Below are 23,152 nucleotides of genomic sequence, written 5' to 3'. Positions count from 1 at the left end.
AATCGTGACATATTGATAATCTAGTAATTTGGTGGGCTTCTTGCCCTGAAAGTGTTTCCAAATTAATTTGAACCGATGCTATGTTGTAATTCTTTTACACATGAATAAAACAATTTGCTTTGTTGTTAGAAAAAAAAAAAAAAAAAAAGGAAGATTTTATGACATTAAGCAATAAGGTTTTAAGAAAAGATTTTAAAATAAGTATATATTTTTCAATTTAAAATTTAATCTCTAAGGAAAAATATGTGATAGGTCCACTAAGCCCTAGTTTGGATTGAATGCTCATACGGTAAAGTCATATTCAATCCAAACATCAATTACTTCCTTTTCAGAGATGTTTTCATATGGGTTCACTAACGACAAAATGGGTGTTATGCTTTTCACTTTTCAATCTGATTTTTCTTTTGCAGATGAAAGAGAAAATCCATCTCCAGATGAAAGAGAAAGGCTCCCTACGTGATCACAGTGCCGATTTCATTAAATAAAAATTTGATATAAAATCAAATTAAAGTTAAATAAAAATATTAATATTTTTTATTATTAACTCAAGATTTTATAAAAAATTGATATAAATATTTTGAGTTAATAATATTTTTTATATAATTTGATTTTATAAAAATATTTTCATCTTATAATATTATTATGAATTATATTATAAAAAAATTGAGTATGTAATTTAAAAGATTATTATTACTTATTTATAAATAAAACAAAATTACTATAAATACTATGCAATCATTTGTGAGATCCACGTCTATCTCTTTTCAAACAACTTAAAATTATCTCATCTCACTTTTAATTTAAACATAAAATTTTTAAAAACTATCTTAATTCACAAATTTTATTACTATTAATATATCATCTCAATTCATCTGCTAATTTAATCAGGACTTAAGTCACGGATTGAACCGAGTGACTCGTGACCCAAAAAATAACTTCAATGATTTATGTTTTTTTTTTTTCTTTTTTTGACTAATTGGGTCATATATATCATTCAACACGCGAACTTGTGGATTGACCCAATGCGATTGATTATCAAACGGGTCAATCCAAATTTAAAATAATGTCCAATCATTACTGCATTAGTACTTGTCAGATTGGCGTCGATTTTGCTGGTCGTGTCAAAAACTAAGGCATGAAAAATCTCATTTCATTTTATCATATTTTATTTTTATAATTTTTTTAAATTCTTATAAAAAATAAAATAAATAATTTATTTTTTTTAAATTTTAAAATAAAAATAATATTAAAAAATATATTCTTATAATATTTTATTTAACTTTTTAACTTTAATCTCAACTCATCTTATCTCATTTTTAAAAACAAACAAACCATAAATTTTTAATAGGTAGACTCAAATAATAATGGTATACATTAATTTTAGAAGAGTAATGTTAAATAAAGTCATTAGTTATGTAAGTATCATCTATTACTTTTAAAAAATAATAAAATTTATTATTAAAAATTTTGATATAAATCTCATATTTAATCATTTTTTTTAAATAATATATAATACTTACGCATTCTATAATTATAAATATTATTTTCTCTTTTTAGAGAGATGCTATAGTGTAACCCCTATTTTAATACACTACGAGGCAGATTTTCCTTTAGCCAAATAAAACAGAATGAGTCCGTCTACCGGTATCGATAATTTACACCGATAAATTGATAAGTACAAATGCGCTTTTTAATTTAATTTTATTTGATTTTAATCTTTTTAATATATATTTAAACATTTTTAAAAAAATAAAAAAATATGCTATTAAAATCTAAAAAAAAAACGCAATCTGTCATTTTTGTCGGCATTCTCGGTTGAAATAGCTTTTTACAAACAGAATTTAAGATGAAACGACGCCGGTTTGAATCATTTCCACACTCTTCAAAGTTACAAACATGGCCTCTAATCTATAGAGTATTTGCTGTCCTAATACGCTTTCTTCCGCTGCAGGCAGAGCTGCTGTGCGCCAAACCACGAGCAACTTCTTGGGTATGGAGCTCTCAACCTCCACAGCCAATCCCTCTTTCTTCTTCAACCACAGCAGCATCAGTTCCTTCCCTTTCAACGAGTTCCTCTCACCTGCAACTCTTAAAATTCCCCCAGTATCCTCTGCGTCTCTTTTCCTACGCTCCAAACATAGCCTTATTTCCGGGAATAAAAGGAGAAGAATAAAAAGTCATACCTTCATATCCCGGACTGCCCATTTCAACCCCGTGGCCAGTAAGTATCACTTTCTTTATTTTGGTATTCTTTTTTTTCCCTCACTTTCTTACCATTGTTTGATTTCTGAGAATCTTTCTTTTTCCTAATGAATTTTGTACTTTATTTGTCAATGTTGCCTCCTAAAACCTGTTACTTTCCTGATCATAAAAAGTGATGAATACAAATTTATGATTGATTCCCAAGGTTTTCTAGCAATTAAAGTAAGGTTTAAGTATGCGTCTCTTCTTTTGGGGGCGGAGGGGAATGGGTTTTTCTTAGTTCTATCTGTACTTCGTTTTGTGGGTCTCTAAGACCGGAAAATTTTATGTTTCAGATGTTCAACTCAGTGACATAGCAGCAGCTCGAGTGGAAGAGCCAGTGGAGGTTGAGGTTGCAGAGGGTTACACCACAACTCAATTTTGTGATAAGATTATTGAAGTCTTTTTAAATGAAAAGCCGAAGGCAAAGGAATGGAGGAAGTATATGGTGTTCAGAGAGGAGTGGAAAAAGTATAGGGAAACCTTCTATAATCGGTGTCGTTCTCGTGCAGATGCAGAAACTGATCCTACTATGAAGCAGAAATTGATTTCACTGGGACGAAAGGTTAAGAAGGTCGAGCAATTCTTGTATTTATACTTATGCTTTGTTTACTTGTGCTGTGTTTGGTTGCTGAAAAAGGCTACTTACTCAAAGTTAGCCAAATAGTTATATCATGCTTATTGGAGTACATTTTTTGTTTTCTTGGGTCTCAGGCACTGCAATACTAAGATTACAGACTCTGCTTATGTTAATTTTGCTTCCTTTCTCAACAACCAGACTGTGGGTTAACAATTAAATATATAGATACTTTTTTGGGTTGAGGTATTATTCCCGTTCTGTTTCATCAGGAGTGAGTATTGCAGATTGATGATGAAATGGAAGGACATAGCGAACTTCTTAAGGAGATCCAAGACAGTCCAACGGACACCAATGCAATTGTTTCACAGCGGCGTAAAGACTTCACAGGAGAATTTTTCAGCTACCTCACTCTAGTGTCAGAGACTTACGACAGTTTGGAGGATCGTGATGGTAACTTTTAAAGTTTGGATGAATTTATTGAAATAAGTGGTTAATCAACTTGATTGTATATTGCATGACTAGTGAGAATGTCTCGACTGCTATTTAATAACTGAGGTCAATCAGAGTAGGATTTTTTTAATGTTTTATAGAAGCTGATAGAGAGTCCAGCCTAAATGACAACTTAAGTGATTAGGATAAAATGAGCTATAATTTACAGAAATCTTATTTATTATGGTTTAAAATAAATCTGCAGAGTCTTTATGAAAGTTTTGCCTGACGTTATTTTTTTAGCTCATATTATTGCATTTTCTTGAGCAGCAATGGCACGACTGGGGGCTAGGTGCTTGTCCGCTGTCAGTGCTTATGATAATACCCTGGAATATGTGGATACATTAGATGTTGCTCAGGCCAAATTTGATGATATCCTTGACTCTCCTTCAGTGGATGTGGCATGTGAGAAGATTAAAAGCCTTGCCAAAGCAAAGGAACTTGATTCCTCATTGATTCTGTTGATAAATAGTGCTTGGGCTTCGGCAAAGGAATCCACAACTATGACAAATGAGGTATGGATGGCAACCTTTTATTGAGGACATGACCCCTGCTCCCTTTCCAGCTAATTAACGCTTCATAAAATGTGCCCCCAAAAAAATAATGCATCACAAAAGCACAAGCAAAGCAAGGTGGATGAGACTTTTGTATGCATGGTTAACTAAAGCATATCATTCTGATTGCTCGGTATCTCAAAAATATACTCTCGAATTTTTGAAGTCTAATGTGAGACATTTGTGGCGCGTTTTGTGGTACATTTCTGATTATTCTAAAGTAGGTTTCACTGCTTCTTATGAGTAATTGAGAATTTTATTGATAAAACAGAAGGCATAGCCCAGTATATAAAGTAGGTTCTGTTGTTATGAGCACGGTTGGTCAAATGGATCAATACTCTAAAACAAAAAAAAACAAAAAAATTCACCTCCTGTAATAGATTGTATGGGATTGCACTTGATGCATGTGAGCAACAACATGCTGAACTTTATTCTTAGCTTGTTATTGAAGTAGTCCAATCTTCTTAGTTTCGTTTTCCAACAAAATCAGGTTTCTCATTTGAAAATGGTCATGCAGCATGGATCTAAACGATTGAAAACGATGAGTGGAATCATTTTAAAGTTTTTATAGGTTTCAGGATGAACAAATTTATCTGTTTTACCTCACCATTTATATGCAGACACAATGGAAACGTTTCAACTTCGTAGCACTTGAAAACAAATAAACTTTTGCAGTTGGGTGACAGATAAGTTATGCATAATTATCAAGCATGCCACATGCCTTGACTTTGATCACTAGGGTTTAGTCTCACACGAAAATATGTATATCCCATGGAACCTGACACTTTAAAGTCAAGTTTTGATTTGTAATTGTTTCATTTCATTGTTTTTTGTGTGCCATTGTTTGCTCTAGATTTTTCTTTTTTGTATGCATTCTTAAGCTTAGACATGTAACCTCAGGTCAAAGATATAATGCATCGCTTATATAAGGCCACAAAGAGCAGTCTTAGGAGCATTGCGCCAAAAGAAATAAAGCTGCTTAAGCATTTGCTGAACATCACAGATCCTGAAGAGCGGTTCTCGGCACTGGCAACAGCTTTCTCTCCTGGTGATGGACAGGAAGCCAAGGACCCTAATGCTTTATACACGTAATAAAGCTCCTGCTTATTTAAATTGCAGTAGCAGCCTTAAGCTAGTTTCTGAGAATCGGCTCCTTTATTTTGGGTTTCAGTCTAACATGTTTGGATTTTATATGATTGTTGAGCAGGACTCCCATGGAGCTGCACAAATGGATTAAAATCATGCTTGATGCGTTCAATCTCAACACAGAAGATTCTGACATTAGGGAAGCCAAACAAATGGCTCAGCCTGTGGTTATACAAAGGCTGTCCATCCTTAAGGAAACCATTGAAGAGGAATATTTGGAGCACAGCATGTTTCAAGATTCTAAAACAGAAGGGGACACTAAATCGGATGAGTTGTGAGGTGCTACTCATTTCATCTCTAGAAAAGCACTACCATCAGCTGCCAAGTTCATACTATGGACTAAACTGCAGTTTTATGATAAAGCTTAAGTTCTCAACGGTGAATTGCAGGAGTAAATGGCATCGCACATCTTTGTCTTCATTATCGACTCTCTTTTCCCTTGGAAGAGCTAGAAGATGAAGTTTAATGCCAATTTTGTGGGACTGGGGTAGCCAAGCTTCCGTTCTAGTTATATTTTTATTGGCGAGTAAGGATGGAGGTGGTGGAGAGGTCAAAAGGTTGTCATTCTTCTATTCTTGACCATGAGGATTTGTACTCTGTATTGTGAAAAGCTTAAACAACATAAATCAAAGTTCATGACTTTATGTTTTTAGGTAAAGAAATTATAACAGAATGAGGGGGAGAAAACCTTTGATTTGAATGCTTGGACAGCTCATTTTGGCATGCGAAGACCATCCAAAATATTTTCAGTTTTTATTTGGCCGGCCTTCACAAAATCCGAACTACTTTTAGGTAGATTCACAAAATTCAATAATACAAGCATGATAGCCATACCTGTTTTTAATCTTGAGCTCTTCGGCGGGATCCTGCTTCTGATACTAGTGACAGGATGTTTCATTTAAGGGTGAGAAGCTTTGATGTGCCATACGGTAAGATCCTGAATTGCATTTGCATGTATTCTAGCTGTGTTGGGACATTGAATTGAGTTGAGTTGAGATGATAAAATATTATTAGAATATTATTTTTTAATATTATTATTATTTTAAAATTTAAAAAAGTTGAATTGTTTATTATATTTTATATTAGAATTTGAAAAAATTGTAATGATGAGTTGATATGGGTTTAGGAACCAAACGAATTCAGAATTGGCTTTTAGGTCCCGTTTGAATTCAGAATTGATCTCATCTCATCTCATCTCATCATTATAATTTTTTCAAATTATCACACAAAATATAATAAATAATTCAACTTTTTCAAATCTTAACTCAATTCATCTTATCTCAACTCACTATCCATACCTCACATTGGCTGTCAACTTGTTGATGCTCATTGAATAATTCATTTGTAAGGGACTTATTTTGATTTCATCCACTCCTTGTTTATGTTTAGATGTTACTTGCTCTTTTTATTGGGTTGTTACAAAATCGTGGTACCATATTATGATAAATGATAATAATATGCGGTGTATGTGATCTATTTGATAATGAGAAGTTTTTTATAATATTTGTATAATATTTCAATTTTTGCTGATATAGATATTTCTTTTCACTCAATTTTTCATTTTCCAAAACATTTATATAATATATATGTCTTGAATAAAGTAGGACTCATGAATGCTTTAGTATTTGAACCTAATTTCTGAAATTGAAATGGTTAGATTTGAAGTATCTGATTAAAAATTAAATTAATAATCATTAAAAAAAAAATCGTTGATTTGGCATGAGGGGTTGTACTGCTGCGGCCATGAGTACGATACATATCATTTGTACTACCACCAACCATCTGTTTGGTGCATAGGACAACGACAAGAACAAAGTAACGTGTATGTGTAAGGGGCTTTTGGGTCCATCCATCTTTGCTAGTTTTTTTTCCTCCACAAAATATTTATATAAATATTAAATAGATAAGTTTTATATAAATCTTTATAAAAAAAAATAAATAAATCTCTTTTAAAAAAATATAAAAAAAATTATTCTTTATTAGTGAGATTATTTTTTTACAAAAAAAACTTGTGTGAGACTATTTAAAACTTATATCTAACGTTACCATTCGAATGTGTACTTTTCTATCTTCATCGGTGATGTTTCGGAATTGCTTCTTTGAAAACAGAGAGGACAAGGAAATAATCAAATTGTATGAATGGGGAAATTTCTAGGAAATAGAACATTCAACACGGTTATTTCATCTTTATATATATTATTCAAACAAATCTAGAAAAATATAATAAATTTATTTCAAAATTGAGTTTTACCTCTCTAATCTAAAATGATTGGAAAAGTAAATGGGATTTAGCATCAAAATATTATAAGGGCACCCTCTAATTATAAATTATTATCATATCGTACTCTCCAAGTATTAGAAACTAATGAATGATACTCTTGAATTATTATGGAAATTAAGATCGATGAAAAATATTACATAATATAATATTAATATTTATGGATGGAAAAAAAAAGAAAACATTGACTCTCATAAGTGAAAAAACAAACATTATCTCTTTCTTAAAAAAATCCTCAAAAACACTAATTAATGATTAATGATATTATTAAAAAATATGGTCTAGATAATACTCTCGATGTATTTTATGTGTTATACGTGACATTATTTTGAACTGGATCGAAGCGATTAAAAAAAATAATGTTAGATAATAATATTGATGTATTTTTTTTTTTTAACAAGACTAACTTTATTCATCTGAAAGAGAAATTACAAGGCATCATGCTCCATGATATGTGAAACCACTTCAGGAAATGAGTTCCACCACACCATTAAGTCATAAAGATGCCAAAAATATTTAGCCAGACAATCAACTGCAGCATTGGCCATACGACCTCTATGCTGTATTACAACTTTAGGAAACCTTAGTAACAGATTTCTAATCTCAAGAACTAGACTTTCCCAAATAGACATAGACTCTTCCCCTTTTGTAAGCTCTTACACAACCAAAAGAGCATCACTTTTCACTTGAAGGTCCTAAATTCCCAAAGGCAAATATAACTGTAGACTCCTGAGAACTGCCAGCAATTCCACTTCCATAGGATCAATGACCTCAAGCTCGGGTTTATTAGCTGTAAAAATCACCTTCTCAGTTTTATGGATGACATGTATTTTTTTTCTTTTTTTTTTTTGAAAAGATGGATGACATGTATTGGGCGTAAGACTAAGGATACCATTTAATTAATCACTGTGTTTTTGTATAGGCATGGTCATTTAACACCTAATGCCAAAATAATAGCGCTTAGTGTCCTGGCTGGTAATTTATTGGTTCTTGTGAGGATAATCTGGTCAATTTAAACATTTGTAATGAACCGGAGGACAACTACAAGTATCCGAGCCGAAGATTGAATTTTGATTCAACATAACGAAAAACAGAGTGCGCGAAGCAAAGCAGAGGTGTTGACATTTCTTAATTTGTTGGTTTAATTTCGAATATGTTCTTTGATAATTACTCTGAATATTTGGGTTCTTTCTTTTATGAATTCGTTTGGTGTTAGCTCGTGTCGAAGGGGTTGGAGATGTAGCTCTATTTGTTTGCTTAGAAGATTTGACCAAAGAAACGAGTATAAGCCTTACATGTTGGGATTTTCGTTGTTTTCAATCCTCATGAAGGAAGAAAAAAACTATACTAGGATGAGATTATAGATCTACTTGGCTTTGTTGAGTTGTAATTTCGTTTCCACTTGGAATTTGTGTTTTTCTTTCATTTTCTTCCATTTTCTTGGCGACCAAACAGTTGGTAGATCGTATAACTCCTTAGAAGTAAATTATGATACTTTCATATCTGGTGCGGTATTTTGACATCTAGATTAGACTTAACTTCTAGATCAGTACAAGTCCAATTGAATTCTATTGTTTTTATGCTATGTCTAAGTATCAATTATGGACCTCTCTTTGTTTTCATTTCTGTGATTAGTACTTGTTCTTCTAGTTGTTAAAGATTGCCCAAATTTTAGATATATATATATATATAAATATATATATATATATTACTATCATTGAATATGAACATTGATACCCATATTGGAACTAAACTACGGCTAATAATTGGATTGATCTATTTTACGCAGTTATAGATATGGGAGGTAGTTTTGAATGGGATACTTGATTCTTATTCCCATATGGACTAACTATTGCTAGACTGCTAGTGGTATTGATTCTTGTGAATTGTAAGCTTTTATAATATCATGTGGTTGCTGATAGGTGGTATTTCTTAGGTTTGAATTGATAGGATGGAAGTGGAACAAGAGTTTGAGTGGAATGAAGCGCAAAAGATTGAGATAAATGTGGACCTCGTGGCTGCAGCCAAACGGCACCTTCAGTTCCTTGCCGCTGTTGATAGGAATCGTTACCTCTATGATGGCCCTGCCCTTGAGAGGGCCATCTATAGGTAAAGCACCTGACAGACAATTTATGCCTTTTGTTGCTTGGTTTCAACTTACGCAAAAATTCAGTTTCTGCGGTTTTCTCTATTGGACCTGTAATGGCTTAAATCTTTCGATTTTGGGCTTTCTACTGTTATTACTATATCTGAACATTTTTAAGATTTGACTTGTTTTTACATAATTTTTCGACATGAAAGGAGGTCTATTTTATGAGTTTTAGCATATAAAGGATTGTGAATTTCTCCTATTCCAAGATTATTTAATACGCCTATCTAATTAAAGGAGAAGTTGGTTTTAATCCATGAACCATAATATTTCTTGGGAACTGTGATACTATGCATTTATGCTCAGTAATGACTCCCTCTAATTCATGCATTTAGATTTTCTCTATATAACCCAAATTGAAGTTTTGAATTATGAATATGCTAATTTCAGGTATAATGCTTGTTGGCTTCCCTTGCTTGCCAAACATTCTGCATCCCAGATTCCTGAAGGGCCTTTGGTTGTTCCTCTTGAATGTGAATGGGTTTGGCATTGTCACAGGCTTAATCCAGTACGCTTCTGGACTAAAAACATATAAATATAACAATAATTTCCTCTTTACATTCCAATTCTCCTTGCTCAATCTAAGTTGGATTGCTAAGCTCTTGTTTGCTTTTGTTTTTTTGGTTTTGTTATTCAGGTACAATACAAATCTGACTGTGAGGCACTTTATGGAAGAGTCCTTGACAACTCTAATGTCTTGTCTTCTGTTCAAGGCACTTGTCAAAGGCACACTGAAGAGATCTGGAATAGACTGTTTCCTGAAGAGCCCTATAACTTCATCCTAACCAGAGCATTCTCGGAAAATGTCTCTGAGAAGCTTTCCGGCAGTGAAAAGTACACTAAATATGATCTGGTTTCAGCAGTTAAAAGACAGAGTCCTTTCTTTTACCAGGTAATTGAGATGATGAACAACTACTTTTGGATAGGGCTTAGCACCGACAATGTCGGAGTCGGAGTGCCCTACCTCCAACTCCAACTCCGACTTTGTTAGAGGTCGAATCCGACCTCTGACTCCAACTCCGACTTGTCGAAGCAGAGTCAGATTTGAGCTTTTTTATTGGGCTTTTTTTCTTAGCCTATTTGAAATTTCAATTTGACAATCTTAGGCTCTCACTAATCAGATTTGGACTTCCAGATTTCAGTTTTTTTAAAAAAATATTTTTTCAATTTCAATTTTATTAAAACATAACCAAAATTGAAAAAATAAATCATTGTACAAATCATTAGTATTATATGTTATATATGTTAATGTTTATACATTAGTATCACATGTTATTATAAATTTATATATTTGTGTTTATACATAATACATTAGTATTAAATGTTATTATACATTAGTGTTACATGGTAGTAATAGTTAATAGGATGGTGTTTACATATACTAAACTATTATTAGTGAATTTAGTCTATTTATATTATAGTATAAGCATATTATTTTATAATAATTTGCTCATACTAGTATATTATTGAATTTAATTAACTATATAAGTTATAGTTATATAAAATATATATGATTAATATATAATACATATATTTTATAAAATATGTACAATATCGAAGTCGAAGTCGGTACATCTCCACCTCTGACTCTGACTTTTTTGGTTAAAAAAACTTCGTCTTCGAGCTGAGCAGAGCTGAAGCGGAGTCCATGTGGAGTCGGATTTTCGGATTTTTGCTCAACCCTACTTTTGGAAGCATAGCCTATAAATTGGGGCAAATTTCTTAAAATGAAATCCAACTTATAAATGCTTTCAATTTCTGATCAAAAGATAAAAATGATAAATTTACCATGCTACTACAATTGTATTGGCATCATCAGTTTATGACAGGATGATATGATGCCTTGACATTGAAGTAGTATTGAAGTAAGTGGTTAAATAGTTCCATAATGTGGGTGTTAGAAGGAACATTCATTTTTAAGACCTCAAATCCGGACATTCTCTCAAATAATTGGTTTCTGAGGCTTGTGAAGAGTAGATACTATTGGTGATGAAAGTCAAGCTCATGAATTTTGTTTAGTGATTAGTTATTTATAGATAATGAAATTGCTGGTACTGATCTAAGTTAAATGTTCAGCAGCACTTGTATTTTTTGGGCCATCAACTTTGCTTGTGATTAAAAGTCAAATTTTAACCATTGCTTCAAAGATGCATGGGCGAAGTCACACATACATCACACAATGTAACAGTGGTTTTTCAAAATTCTCAGTTGTTTCTTTCTTGACAGGTATCCAGACCTCATATGAACAATGATCTCTTTCTTGAAGGAGCTGTTGCTAGATATAAAGGATTTTTGCATCTAATTAAGAGAAACAAGGAGAAGTCCATAAGACGTTTTTGTGTTCCTACATACGACATTGACCTTATCTGGCATACTCACCAGCTGCACCCTGTTCCATATAGTAAAGATCTCAATGAAGTGCTTGGAAAGGTATTGGAGCATGACGATATGGACTCGGACAGAACTAAAGGGAAGAAGCTGGATACTGGATTTTTTGGAACTACCAAACAGTGGGAAGAGACATTTGGTAGAAGGTATTGGAGAGCAGGAGCAATGTATAGGGGCAGTGCCCCATCTCCAGTCACAACCACTCCTTGCTTATCTTACATGATTGGCAAGGAGGTAGATGCATCTAATGAGTTTCAGAAAATAATTCAGCTTCCACAGCGGAAGGTTGTGGAGGTAGTCTCCAATCACCTCTTTCATGCCATCTCCCAGATGCAGTATTCTTTTATTATCAATAAGTTGCATGTCATTGAATCTCTCTGTCTCCTTCTTTATTGGAGGTTTAACATGTTACAGAACAGAACTTCTAACTCCAGCCATATTAGCGCCATGAAGTGTCTAAAGTAGAGCTTTTTAGGATTATGAAAATAAAATACTAAAAGAAAGAACTTTGGCTGTTCGCAGCAGCCTGACCCTGTGATTGCATAATGCGAATCTGTTTTTTTTATATGATTTGTTTTCTGTTTTAAGCTTTTGTTGCTACGGAGAGGATTATTATTTTTAAGATAATTATGTTCAACAACTCAATAAATTACCCAACAAAAATTGTTACTAGCACTGTAAATAACATTATGATTTTGTTTTTCAAAACAGCTCTGTTTGCACCACTTTGTTGCTGTCCCTTTTTCAATACTATGATCCAGTGCGCATAATGTACTGCTGTAGCCTCTCTTTCTACGTGATGAATCTTCATGAATTAAGAAGTTGCATATGCAAGCATAAGCCACACTAGTATTGAAGCAGCTCTCATTTTCCTGAGTTATTCAATTTTTATTCCTAAATCCTTTTTCAGGTCCTTTTGGAGATTGTTGGAGTCAGGAACTTACCAGAAGGGCACAAAGGAAGTCTCTGTGTCTCATTTTGCAAGAGACAACCTGATGCAATCTTTAATGCTTCACGGAACCTGAGTATTTTGTCCGAGTCTGGAAAGAAGCAGGTTGCTGCTTTTGAATGTGAACCAACAGGAGAGCTGCTGTTTGAACTCATATCCCATTCAACTTCCAACTTACCAATAAAAAGGGCTCCAAAAGTATTGGGTTCTACTTCACTCTCTCTGCAAGACTTTCTGGGCCCCGTCTCCGAACTTTCAGTTGAAAAATGGTTGGAGTTGTTGCCAAGTTCTAGCACTGTAATCTCAAAACCAATAAGCCTTCGAGTTGCTGTTTCTTTCACTATTCCATCTCCAGCGCCATGTTTGCTTCACATAATTTGCTCTCGACCATTTTTAAAAAGTTCTTGTTTGTTCCCCTTCCCTGGAATGTTTCGTCATACCAAGAGCTTGGCGCATGTCATTGATGAAACTGGTGTAGAGGTCCTCAGCCTCCAAATGAGGTACATTTATGTACACAATTACCTATAGATAATTGGTTAAAACTACCTTCCGATTCTTCATTTGTGGTCTGATAATATATGCTTGTATTTGCATTAGCGTGTAGAAGGACAGCAAACGTTTGCATGACTGTGTAGATGATAATTTATGAGCTACATTGTTAATATAGGGATATTAGTGTTGTTAGGTAGGTTGAATCTATGCCTCTCACTTATAATTGCAAAGGAAAGCTTGAATGGGTGATTCGATTGCTCTTTGGCTTCTTGAGAATAAATATTAAGCAAGCACACATGCAGATACTTTGAAACACATATTGATGGAGACATTATATATTAAATTTTAAGTTCATGTGGATGGAGGTTGAGGTTAGAGTGTATCAAATCTTTTCTTTTTTTCAAAGGAAACAAGTAATCTAAGTCAATTTACTCAAAACAAAGTTGTACATATTCTAGTCTAACTAATTTATTGTGCGTACATCATTTTATTTGCTATAATAATTTACTTATCCTTCCAAGTTGAGGGGATTCATAACTTGAAACCACGTTGGCTGTACAATTCCTAATTATTGCTAAAATATTTTTAAATAGAAAATGGGTTTAGATGATGATTCACTCGTGGTTTTAGATGCTATAAATTATTCCAAAGCTGTGAATTGTGATCTTGCTGGTTTGTATTGTTCTTCAGGGACTCAAGCCAGGACAAGGCAGGTGAAAATTGCATTCCCAGGAAAGAGGTAATTGGTGTTATGGCTTCTGGTGAAACACGCACTCTTGCTGAGTTTGTCGGCACTGGGTGGTCTTTGATGGATTCTCACTGGTCCCTTCAGTTTCAAAAGAAATCCAGTGATGATGGCCATATATTTGAGCTCACTGGCAGTAGGACGGTATGCATCAGTTCTGATTCCCTAAAACCTCATCATCTAGATAGATCTTTTAGGTTTTTGCACGAATGTACTAAGTTTTAGTAAAATGGCTTTTCAAATTGCTAGAACATCTTGAATGATATTGCCTTAACATTCAGATAATGTGTACAGGATTATCAATTCTTTCTTAGTTTTTATATGTCAAACTGCCAAACAGAGCAGATTTGGTAATGGACTAGTGATTGCTTAACCTGCTAGCAGGTACACCCTGTAGAGGACTAGCAGGACGGTGCCAGAAACTCAACATTTGTAAATTTATTGTGTAAATTAGAGTGATATTAAATGGGGAATTTGTTTTCTTGAACTTGCACAAGGTTTGCATGCATGCATATCTGTCTTGTTCTTTATAGTGTAAGAAAAGAGAAATGTTTTAGCCACGAAGAGATCTTACAAAAGTAAACACAAATTGACGTAGCTTAATGTGGTACATTAGATTGTAAAGCTTATTTTATTATAAAGTAGATCTAACGTATGATATGAAGCCATATCAGTTTGTGGGTTTACTTTTATGGGATTTCTTTGTGAATGTAGCACTTCTAGTAAGAAAATGTCCTTATCCATTGCATTTTCTAAACTAATGGCTCAAAAACTTAATGGCAATGCATTTTTTTAGTTAGATATATATGCTTATGCTGTATTTTTTTTTTTTTTTTTTAAAGAGGACGGTACCCCAAGTTTATTGATAGCCCTCACTTGTGGTGGAGGAAAACCTTGGTTACAGGCAAACACCTGGGGTTTACAGATAAATCACAAAGGACCAAAACCCAGTCATCTAAAAAACATGCTTATGCTGTATTATAACACTTCTAGTTTCAGTAGCATTATGCATAGCATTTCTCATGTGATAGATATTATTGCCTGTGGCCCCGAAGGGTAGGACTTGAAGTGCTTCCTCTGGGTTTAAGGTGATTAGTTGAAGGGACTGGTTTATTTTATCTTCCGTATTTATTTTCCTGCTACAGATTAAATTTTTCCTTGGAAGAAAGCTGGCGTATGAACCCAAATATTGTGAGAAGCATAGAAGTGAACATAACTTTGTGACAGCAGTTGAATTCTCTACGGAAGACCCCTATGGCAAAGCGGTAGCATTGTTCAACTTGAAATCTGGGATTTTCAAGGTAAGATGGTGACGACAGTCAAGTTTGTTGATAAAAAGTGACTGATACAGGGGCTTTTATTTATTTATTTTGTTTCTTTACTAAATTGAATAGGTGGTGGAAGAATGGATGGTAGTGCCTGGAATTACAGCCACATTTATACTTACTGATATTTTTAAGAAGGGAGGATACGATGGATTTGGAGTGAATTGCGAAGACATGGGAACCGATAGTCCAACTGAAATTATCAAGGGATTTGGTGAGGAAGGCAAGAGCGCCAACCTGACCACTTCCGTAGCAAGTGAAGTAGAGTTGAATGAGGACATTGCTAAAGGAAATGGTGCAATAGCAGAAAATGGCAGTTTGTCTAGTGGAGGTTGTGGTGGAGCGTGTGGTAGTGGCTGTGGAAATGCCCTAAAGAGCGGTGGCTGTGGCGGATGTGGCACCGGCTGTGGTGGTGGTGGATGTGGAAACATGGTTAAGAGCGGAGGGTGTGGTGGGTGTGGCAGTGCTGGTTGTGGCAGTGGCTGTGGAAACATGGTGAAGAGCAGTGGGTGTGGTGGCTGTGGCAGCAGTGGTTGCGGTGGTTGTGGTGGCGGCTGCGGGGGGTGTGGTGCCAAATCTGCATATGAAAATAAACCCGGTAACTCCTGTGCCGATGAACATTCAGAGGAAACAAAGGTCTTTATCAGTGAGGCTTTGGCCGTCTGAAGTTTGTGTGCATCATGGAAGATCAGCAAGAGTCCAAACTAAATAAAAGTTCCCGTCCAGGTATCACAATTTATGTACAGTATCTATTGCAACAAGTACAGCTATCTTATGTGGATGTGTTCTTAATAATATATCGTGTAAAATACTTTTTGACATTCAAAGTTGTCAAAGCCTCGGTTTGATCCTTTGCAGATATCTCTCTTGTACTTCGTGGAGTATTAACTCTCATGATATTGATGTGACTCATCTGATCTGCTATCCGTTTAATGTATACTCTTTTTTTGCCTATTCCCAATTTAGGCCTTCACCCTTTTTATTAACTTAGTTATCCTTCTTGATTAACCAAACTAATTATTTAACAAATCAATTATCTTTTGTATTCATCTTAGTCAGATTGGAGGCAGCTGGGCCTGGAAACATAACTAAAGGGTAATTATGTCTTTATTGTTATTGTGCAAGTGCACCATTGGAATATAGAGATATTAAGTCGGAATTTGTCTCTTCCGATATCCAAAAAGATAAGCGAGGAAATTGCTACTCCATCTCTTCATTTGAGTTCATGTTTAATGTCTAAAAATTACGTCTATGCTTTAGAAGCAGGCATGTTTCGGATCAAATTGGACTTGTTGTAAACACCAAGGGAAAGGGTACTATTAAGATTGTTAGAATATAAATTAAGTGATTTAATAAACATAAAAGCTAAAAGTTGAAAAGATGGTTTTTTTCTTCATCAATTACTAATCATTGAGGAATTACGAAGAAAGATCATGAGAAATGTGGGTGATTGATTACATTGGGTAAAGGATTAGCATCATCACAAGTCCTATTGTGAAACTCGTCTCGCAACTAATGAACTAGTTCCAACAAGATCTGAACCCACCCACAGGTGGGGACACTACTAGATCTTCCCATCTGAAACCAGAATCTAAAGTCTCGTAAAGGATCTAATTAAACAAAGAAATATAGGAACCCCAACTTGGTCAGTCAGATCAACAACCAAACGTTAATAATCCTCCATTTAATAAGATGTTTGGCCTTTTGGCTAAGATTATTGTACAATGACAACATGAGACAAGGGAGCTTAATGAGGAACTGCCTGCCTTCTTTAATCTCTGTTTGAACCCAAACAAAATTTGCAGAGGTCGAGACACTGCCCAAAGTTCGTACTTCTTTCAAACCAAATCATTTTTAGATGAGTTCTTCTCAAGGAGAGTCTAGACAGTCATTAAAACACCACAAATACCCAAGCTTTATTAAGGCTTGCCCATGCATCCATCCATCCATCTTCTACTCATCAAAACACAAAATAAGTAACATGTGATGTTCTTTCAATAAAAGTGGATCTTCATGTGGTCAAGTAAGCCTAGTCTTAAATAGTTCATCATGACCATATTAATCTTGATCTGAATTACATACAATTGGTTACTCACCAAAGAGTTAGTATCCAGATACAGTGTATTCTGATTCTACCATTCAATTTGCTTGAGGTCCATGGATCACAGGGCACTAAAGAAACTTTAACACTACAAAATTCATTACTATACCGTGTCAACTTTTTTCTTCCTTTTTGGCTTCCCTCTACTTTCCTATTTTCTTCCTTCCCCTCCTATTGGACCTATTCTTCCAGTGTCTAATGAAGATAGCAAAGGTATTAAAAGTTGAGACAGTTAAACATGAGGTAAGGTGTATTTAATCATTTACCACTTCCTGGTTTGAAGGAAATTTCAACAGGTATCAGTAATAAACAATGCAGACATCAATTCATGCAGAGTATAAGAGCAAGGAAATCCAATGAAACAACCTATATTGGTGTGTGATTGCTGATAAATATTGGAGATCTGAAACTATTGTCGTTGTAATAAGGAAATTTTTTGACAAATTGAGAAATTGCTCTTTTTTCCCCTTACTTCAAGTGAGGTCCACGTGCACTTCTTGACATGAAATTTAGAGTTAGTTTGAGTAGTGGAGTCACTACTATTTATTATTTTATTATTACTTTTTACTTATTTTTCACTACTATTCAATCTTCTTTCATTATTTTTTCACTACTATTCACAGAATATCTGAGATCTCCTTATTGTCCAAACACAACCTTAGACGATGCATTTTTCATCTGAATTTCTTTTCAACATTTCAGATTTGATAAATAGACGGATTTTTACTTCTGCAATGAAATTCATCTGCAGTATCTGCTTCCTTTAAATTTGACCTCCATTCGGCAAGCAACTCTTCACAAGTTCCAACTGTATGCTAATTTCTAATTAAAGAGTAAAACACACCAAGATGATCCTCTTGATATCTTGACTTCACTCCCGCTAAGAAGTCATCTCGTGATAACTAGATGGTAATGTTGGCTACCTGGCAAACTGTCTTCGTTACATGATAGGATCATCAAAGTCTCGTCTCATCATTATAATTTTTCTAAATTCTCATACAAAATATAATAAACAATTCAATTATTAATTTAATAATAAACAATTATTAAAATAATAATAATATTAAAAAATAATATTCTAACAACATTTTATTAATTTTTTAATTTTCATATCATCTCAACTCACTATCCAAACAGTGCCTAAGAGAGAGAGAGAATAGAACCTGTGCAAGGTGACAGATATTATATCAGGCATCTCCGAGATGGATGCTAGTCTGTTTGTACGTGTTAACACTATCGTTTCAAGATCGGAAATTACCAGGCACAGCTTCATAAAAAGATTGCAAGCAGACTGATGATAAATGAGGAACCTCATAAAATGTGACAGGAATAGAAAACATCTTTAATATTGGTTGCATAATGTGAGGCAAGGGATTGAGTAAATACTTGAGATTTGTCTGGAACATAAATGGTATAGAAAATACTTTTTTTTTATCATTCACATTTCATTCAACCAACAGAACCAAGAACCAGTACTGTACAAGCTTCCATTTGCCTTCTGTTCAGATGATTTCCTCACTGTACATATTTTCTGCTATTGCTTCTTGACCACTGTGAAAATCATGTGGTGATGTATGCTACAAAAAATTATCCCATTTCTTTCGTCGCTTTCCCATCTCATATATTCCACTGCCCTTGAAAATGAAAAACCTAGTCCCAGCTCCTACGAATCCTCCCTTACCTATCTCTATCTCATTACTCTGTCAATGGGTCCCCTAACTGGTGCAATCATTCATACAAACACTAATGCATCAGATGCCTAACTGGTCATTACACTTACGCAAGGTACTGATGAAAGTGAAACCACACCCAAGCCAGCCCAGGACTGGTGCCATTCGCTTAATCTCTGCACCATCGATGCGAGAAAGCAACCAAAAAAACAAGCCACAGGCAATCTTAAAGCCCTTCTACTAACGCACTACCACTCTACCATCACTTTGTCTTCAATAAGCTCGAGCTTCTACATCTAAACCCAAAGCCCTACTAAGCGCTAAAATAGCTTTAGGTACGCTGAGCTTCTTTCAATTCTACAAACGGTGATTGCACACTTTCTGCATCGGAATCACTTGCCGAAGAACTTTCGGAATCCGAATCTGCAACATAAACTTAAATTTAGCATCTAAATAAAATCATAGCCACATCTTTACCTCCAAAATACAGAAGCTAAGTTAATTACCACTAGAGGAAGAGGAGTCACTGCTAGAGGTTGAACAACTCGAACCACTAGACCCACTACCGGCACAAGCAGTTGCGTCCTTGTCAATTACCACAGGCGGGAAGTTTTCCAAAGGAATTTCCTCTCCAATGTCCACATCCTCCTCCCAAAATTCCCCTTTCTTGCTCTTCTGCACCAGCGCAGCCTCGGCCACCATCTCGCTCAAAGGAGACTTCATTTCAACACCAAGAATACTATTATCACTCCAAACCAAGCAATAAAGGAAATGTAAAGCAGTCAAGCACAACATTGCAAAGCCGTCATTATTACCTTGTTGCCGATTTGGATTTCAGTTGATCTCTGATTGTTGTTTTGGATGAGGAGCCCTTGCCGTTTCATCTTGCTCACCATCTTCTTGTGGTAAGTCACAAACCTATCAAGCTCCCATAGCGTTTCCGTGTCAATGGCCTCAATGTCAAGCTCGATCTCGTCCCCGTGCTGCACTAAATGCCCATTTCTCTTCTTTAAAATCTGCACAAACTGCTCCGTCTTCTCTGGCGGTAAATTCTGTAAACTCTGCCCCAACTTTGCCCTCTCTTCATAGCTCATTTCCCTCTTGTTCGGATCCTTTGCTTTTGGCTTCGGCAGCTTCAACGGTCTCTGTGCCACGATTGGCTTCGCAACTGGAACCGGAGCCAGCATTGGAATTGGCATTGACCGCACTGGAGCTGAGAGCTGTGATGGGTTTGAGAATGTGGGTCGCGATCGCGCCATGGCAGAGTCCAATTTCTTCGCAACGGCATCGGGCATGGGACCAGAGGTGGCTCTCTGCGTTTGTTGAGTCAAAACCATAGACCGTGATTCTTTTATTGTTTTTGACACTCGGTGTTGCTCGGCCTCGAATTTGTTGTATGCCGGGTTGAACATCGCATCGAACATGGACAAGAGCTGTTCCGCCATGAAATTGACGTCAGTTCCCTTGGGATTGTAAAGCAGGGCATTGTTAAAAGTCAGTCTCACATCGTCCGCGAAATGGAGCGGCGAAATGTACAGGTTCTTCTGCAAGTGGGATTTGACGGTGCCAAGATCCATTGGGGTCTTGACGATGCGATTATAATCGTGGAGCCCCAATTTGGCAACGTCAACTGGAACGTTGAAAACCCAACCGAACTTGTGCTTCATCAACTTTCTCAAAATATGTCCGCACCTTTTCATCATGCTGTTGGTGAGCTTCTCCGTCACGGGGTGCTCCAGCGCGGAACGCTTCGCATCCTTCCCCAAACCGAAAGGGCTGCTCCGCTTGGTGCCAGAGATCTTCGGACCCGGCCTCTTGTTCTTCACGGTCAGGAGCTCCGAAGATTGGCGGCGGTGGTTCGCATTAGGCGTACATTTCTCTTTCGGCTTCGGTAAATCTACTTCGCAGTTGACCTGACGAGGCAGCGGCGGAGGCCGGTGGGTCAGAGAAGGCTGAGTTGACGGGAATCCAGGTCCGAACCCGAAGTCTCCAGACTCAATCCGAGTAATTAGGCTGCGGACCTGCCGGAGCTCCGAGATCAAGCGTTTCTTCAGCTCCGACAGCCCTCGCCTCGAGTAAGTAGCCAGATTGAAGGTCACGTGACTTCCATGTAACGACGATTTCTTCGCCTCATTGAAGCTCATGGATTTCAAGGTCGGTGACATCGTAACGTCCGGCACAGCCGGGACAGCCACTGACTCTTTACTCTGCCGGGAGAGCCCATGGATCTGCCCGTTAAAGCGCGGATTATGATATTGGTTCAGGTTGGGCTCGAGAAGAGGATTAATGGAGTTAGTAGCGGTGTTTTTATTGAAGTATTTCCTCGTATAAACCTTGCCTTCACCCCCACGACGGCTCATCTCGGGTGGCAATGAGGGCAGAAGCCATTCGTGTGAGCCAGATCCGTCGGGTTCCCGGCTAATAACCGGCGATAAGTCTCCACATTATAGGGCGGGAAGAAATGGCCAAAAGGGTGCCGGAAATCATTCGTCTGAGAGTATAGCTACAGCCGGCATTGGAGCAATCGGAAGGAAAGAGGAAGGCAGAGAAAGGGACGAAGAGAGGGAGACAGAGGACTGAGGAGACGCAGAGACGAGGGTTTCGAAGACCCTCCACGTAGGAAAAGAGGGGGGGCACCTCCTCTTCTTAAATAATGAAAAAAATAGAAATATTTTGTAACTTTTTAATTTCTTATTTATTAAACTATTTTGTTTATGGCGGAATCTTCTCCCGCCAAAAAACCGTGCTGGGTTTTGCCAGGTCAGCGCCAAACGGTTGCTTTTAATTTTCCGCCACATGGGTAGTTCGACGTGGGTGACAGGTGGCGTTGGCCATACTATTTTATACAAAACATTTGAATTGATTAAAATGTAAAAAATATCATATCTATCTATTGATGTGATTGAAAATAGCTTATATTTTAAGTACCATTTCTATTTGAATTTCGACATCGATCCTCTCCTGTTGACATTGTTAGAAAATATAAAAAAAGAGTCATGAAGTCAAAAAATAAATTTTTGGATTCTAAAGTTTCAAGACAATTTTTTAAGAACATATTTTATGTCTTTTCAACATGTTATAAAGAGAAAAGCTACGAATCAGCCATAGTTCACGACTGATCCTCAACATATTTGACGTGGCGTTTTTTTTTTCTCCTACCTTCTGTTAGTTGAAACACGCCTTTTACAACCTAATTTCTCATCAGCAAAACGCCTAACGGCACTGCTCCAGAGAAATCCCAACTAAACTGAGTAAACTCTCAACACAAAATCTCGATGAAAAAGTCAAAACCTCTAACCGAACAAAGCCAACAAAAATTCGTGTAATTCACAATCGGAACGAGATAAGGAAAATGAATCACTTTCAACTAAAACATAGATATACAAGTAGCAATGAATAAAAGAGGGAAATTCAAGTTAAAAAATTTGGTGCTTTTGTGTCTTCAAAATAACGCCGGCTCTCAAGATTCATGGAAGACGATGCCCAGGTAACCATTGTCTACCTAACTACCAAAAGCTTCCACCTCAACAACTACTACTGTTGGCCTATTATTTTCCTAATTATGTATTTTTTATTTCTCATTTCAAAGAAGTTGATTTTTCTTTTTCTTTTTTTTTTTTTTTTTTTTATTTGTCTGCAAAAAATGCTCTCGCTGAAGAAGGCGTACGCGGAGATAATTCTAAACACACAAAGGAGACTGCAACGCGTGTCATTTGGAGCAGAAAGCTCTCCGCTTTCAGCAGGATTTGCATGCCACCAAGGACGAGGAACTCCGAATGCTCGTCTGCTTGAAGCAAATGTTTGACTCCAAAGTGCTCGGTTACGTAAACCTCAATGTGCTCGAAATCTTGCAAAGACCATTGTTTATTTGGATTTGCTTCTCCCACTTGGATGTTGTGAGAATTCATTGGGTTTCACAAGTGAGATCCAAATACGAATAAGAATATGGGGCGAAGGAAATAGTAGGGTGCCCAAACAAATTTCACGAAGAGGAAGAGGAAGAAGAAGTAAGAGTAAGGAGAGGCGAAGATGAAATTGAGCAAAA

At 36.0% G+C, this 23,152-nt stretch overlaps 3 protein-coding genes and 1 long non-coding RNA gene across 5 annotated transcripts; 2 read left to right on the top strand and 2 right to left on the bottom strand.

Annotated features, from left to right (window-relative positions):
- The first annotated feature begins 1,915 nt into the window (after positions 1-1,915).
- Positions 1,916-5,445, top strand: LOC121260760 (uncharacterized protein At4g37920). Of its 2 annotated transcripts, none has more exons than XM_041162770.1 (6): positions 1,916-2,221; positions 2,538-2,806; positions 3,106-3,271; positions 3,581-3,825; positions 4,765-4,952; positions 5,072-5,445. In XM_041162770.1, the coding sequence occupies exons 1-6, from the start codon at positions 1,993-1,995 to the stop codon at positions 5,286-5,288; spliced, it is 1,314 nt and encodes a 437-aa protein (XP_041018704.1). In that variant the 5' UTR covers positions 1,916-1,992; the 3' UTR covers positions 5,289-5,445. The 2 variants fall into 2 exon arrangements, with proteins under 2 accessions (XP_041018704.1, XP_041018703.1); XM_041162769.1 differs by having other exon boundaries at positions 2,538-2,815.
- Positions 5,446-8,254: 2,809 nt separating this feature from the next.
- Positions 8,255-16,128, top strand: LOC121259607 (glycine-rich domain-containing protein 1-like). The gene is made up of 9 exons (XM_041161244.1): positions 8,255-8,403; positions 9,225-9,397; positions 9,828-9,945; positions 10,075-10,329; positions 11,664-12,119; positions 12,736-13,274; positions 13,957-14,155; positions 15,157-15,312; positions 15,406-16,128. Exons 2-9 carry the CDS (start codon positions 9,240-9,242, stop codon positions 16,000-16,002), a joined length of 2,478 nt encoding a protein of 825 aa, XP_041017178.1. The 5' UTR covers positions 8,255-8,403; positions 9,225-9,239; the 3' UTR covers positions 16,003-16,128.
- LOC121259608 lies at positions 10,192-10,649 on the bottom strand. Its single transcript, XR_005939603.1, has 2 exons — positions 10,402-10,649; positions 10,192-10,365 (listed from the first exon to the last, which is right to left on the bottom strand). It is a non-coding gene; the product is annotated as an uncharacterized LOC121259608 (long non-coding RNA).
- A 2,632-nt stretch (positions 16,129-18,760) lies between the features above and the next one.
- Positions 18,761-21,787, bottom strand: LOC121260843 (transcription factor GTE7-like). Its single transcript, XM_041162888.1, has 3 exons — positions 19,923-21,787; positions 19,614-19,824; positions 18,761-19,530 (listed from the first exon to the last, which is right to left on the bottom strand). The coding sequence occupies exons 1-3, from the start codon at positions 21,465-21,467 to the stop codon at positions 19,439-19,441; spliced, it is 1,848 nt and encodes a 615-aa protein (XP_041018822.1). The 5' UTR covers positions 21,468-21,787; the 3' UTR covers positions 18,761-19,438.
- Between the last annotated feature and the right edge of the window lie 1,365 nt (positions 21,788-23,152).

Source organism: Juglans microcarpa x Juglans regia, chromosome 4D (genome assembly GCF_004785595.1).
Source record: "Juglans microcarpa x Juglans regia isolate MS1-56 chromosome 4D, Jm3101_v1.0, whole genome shotgun sequence".
In the NCBI taxonomy this organism is placed as follows: Eukaryota; Viridiplantae; Streptophyta; class Magnoliopsida; order Fagales; family Juglandaceae; genus Juglans; species Juglans microcarpa x Juglans regia.
The sequence above is the reverse complement of the archived record's forward strand: the minus strand, read 5'-3'. Positions and strand labels throughout refer to the sequence as shown.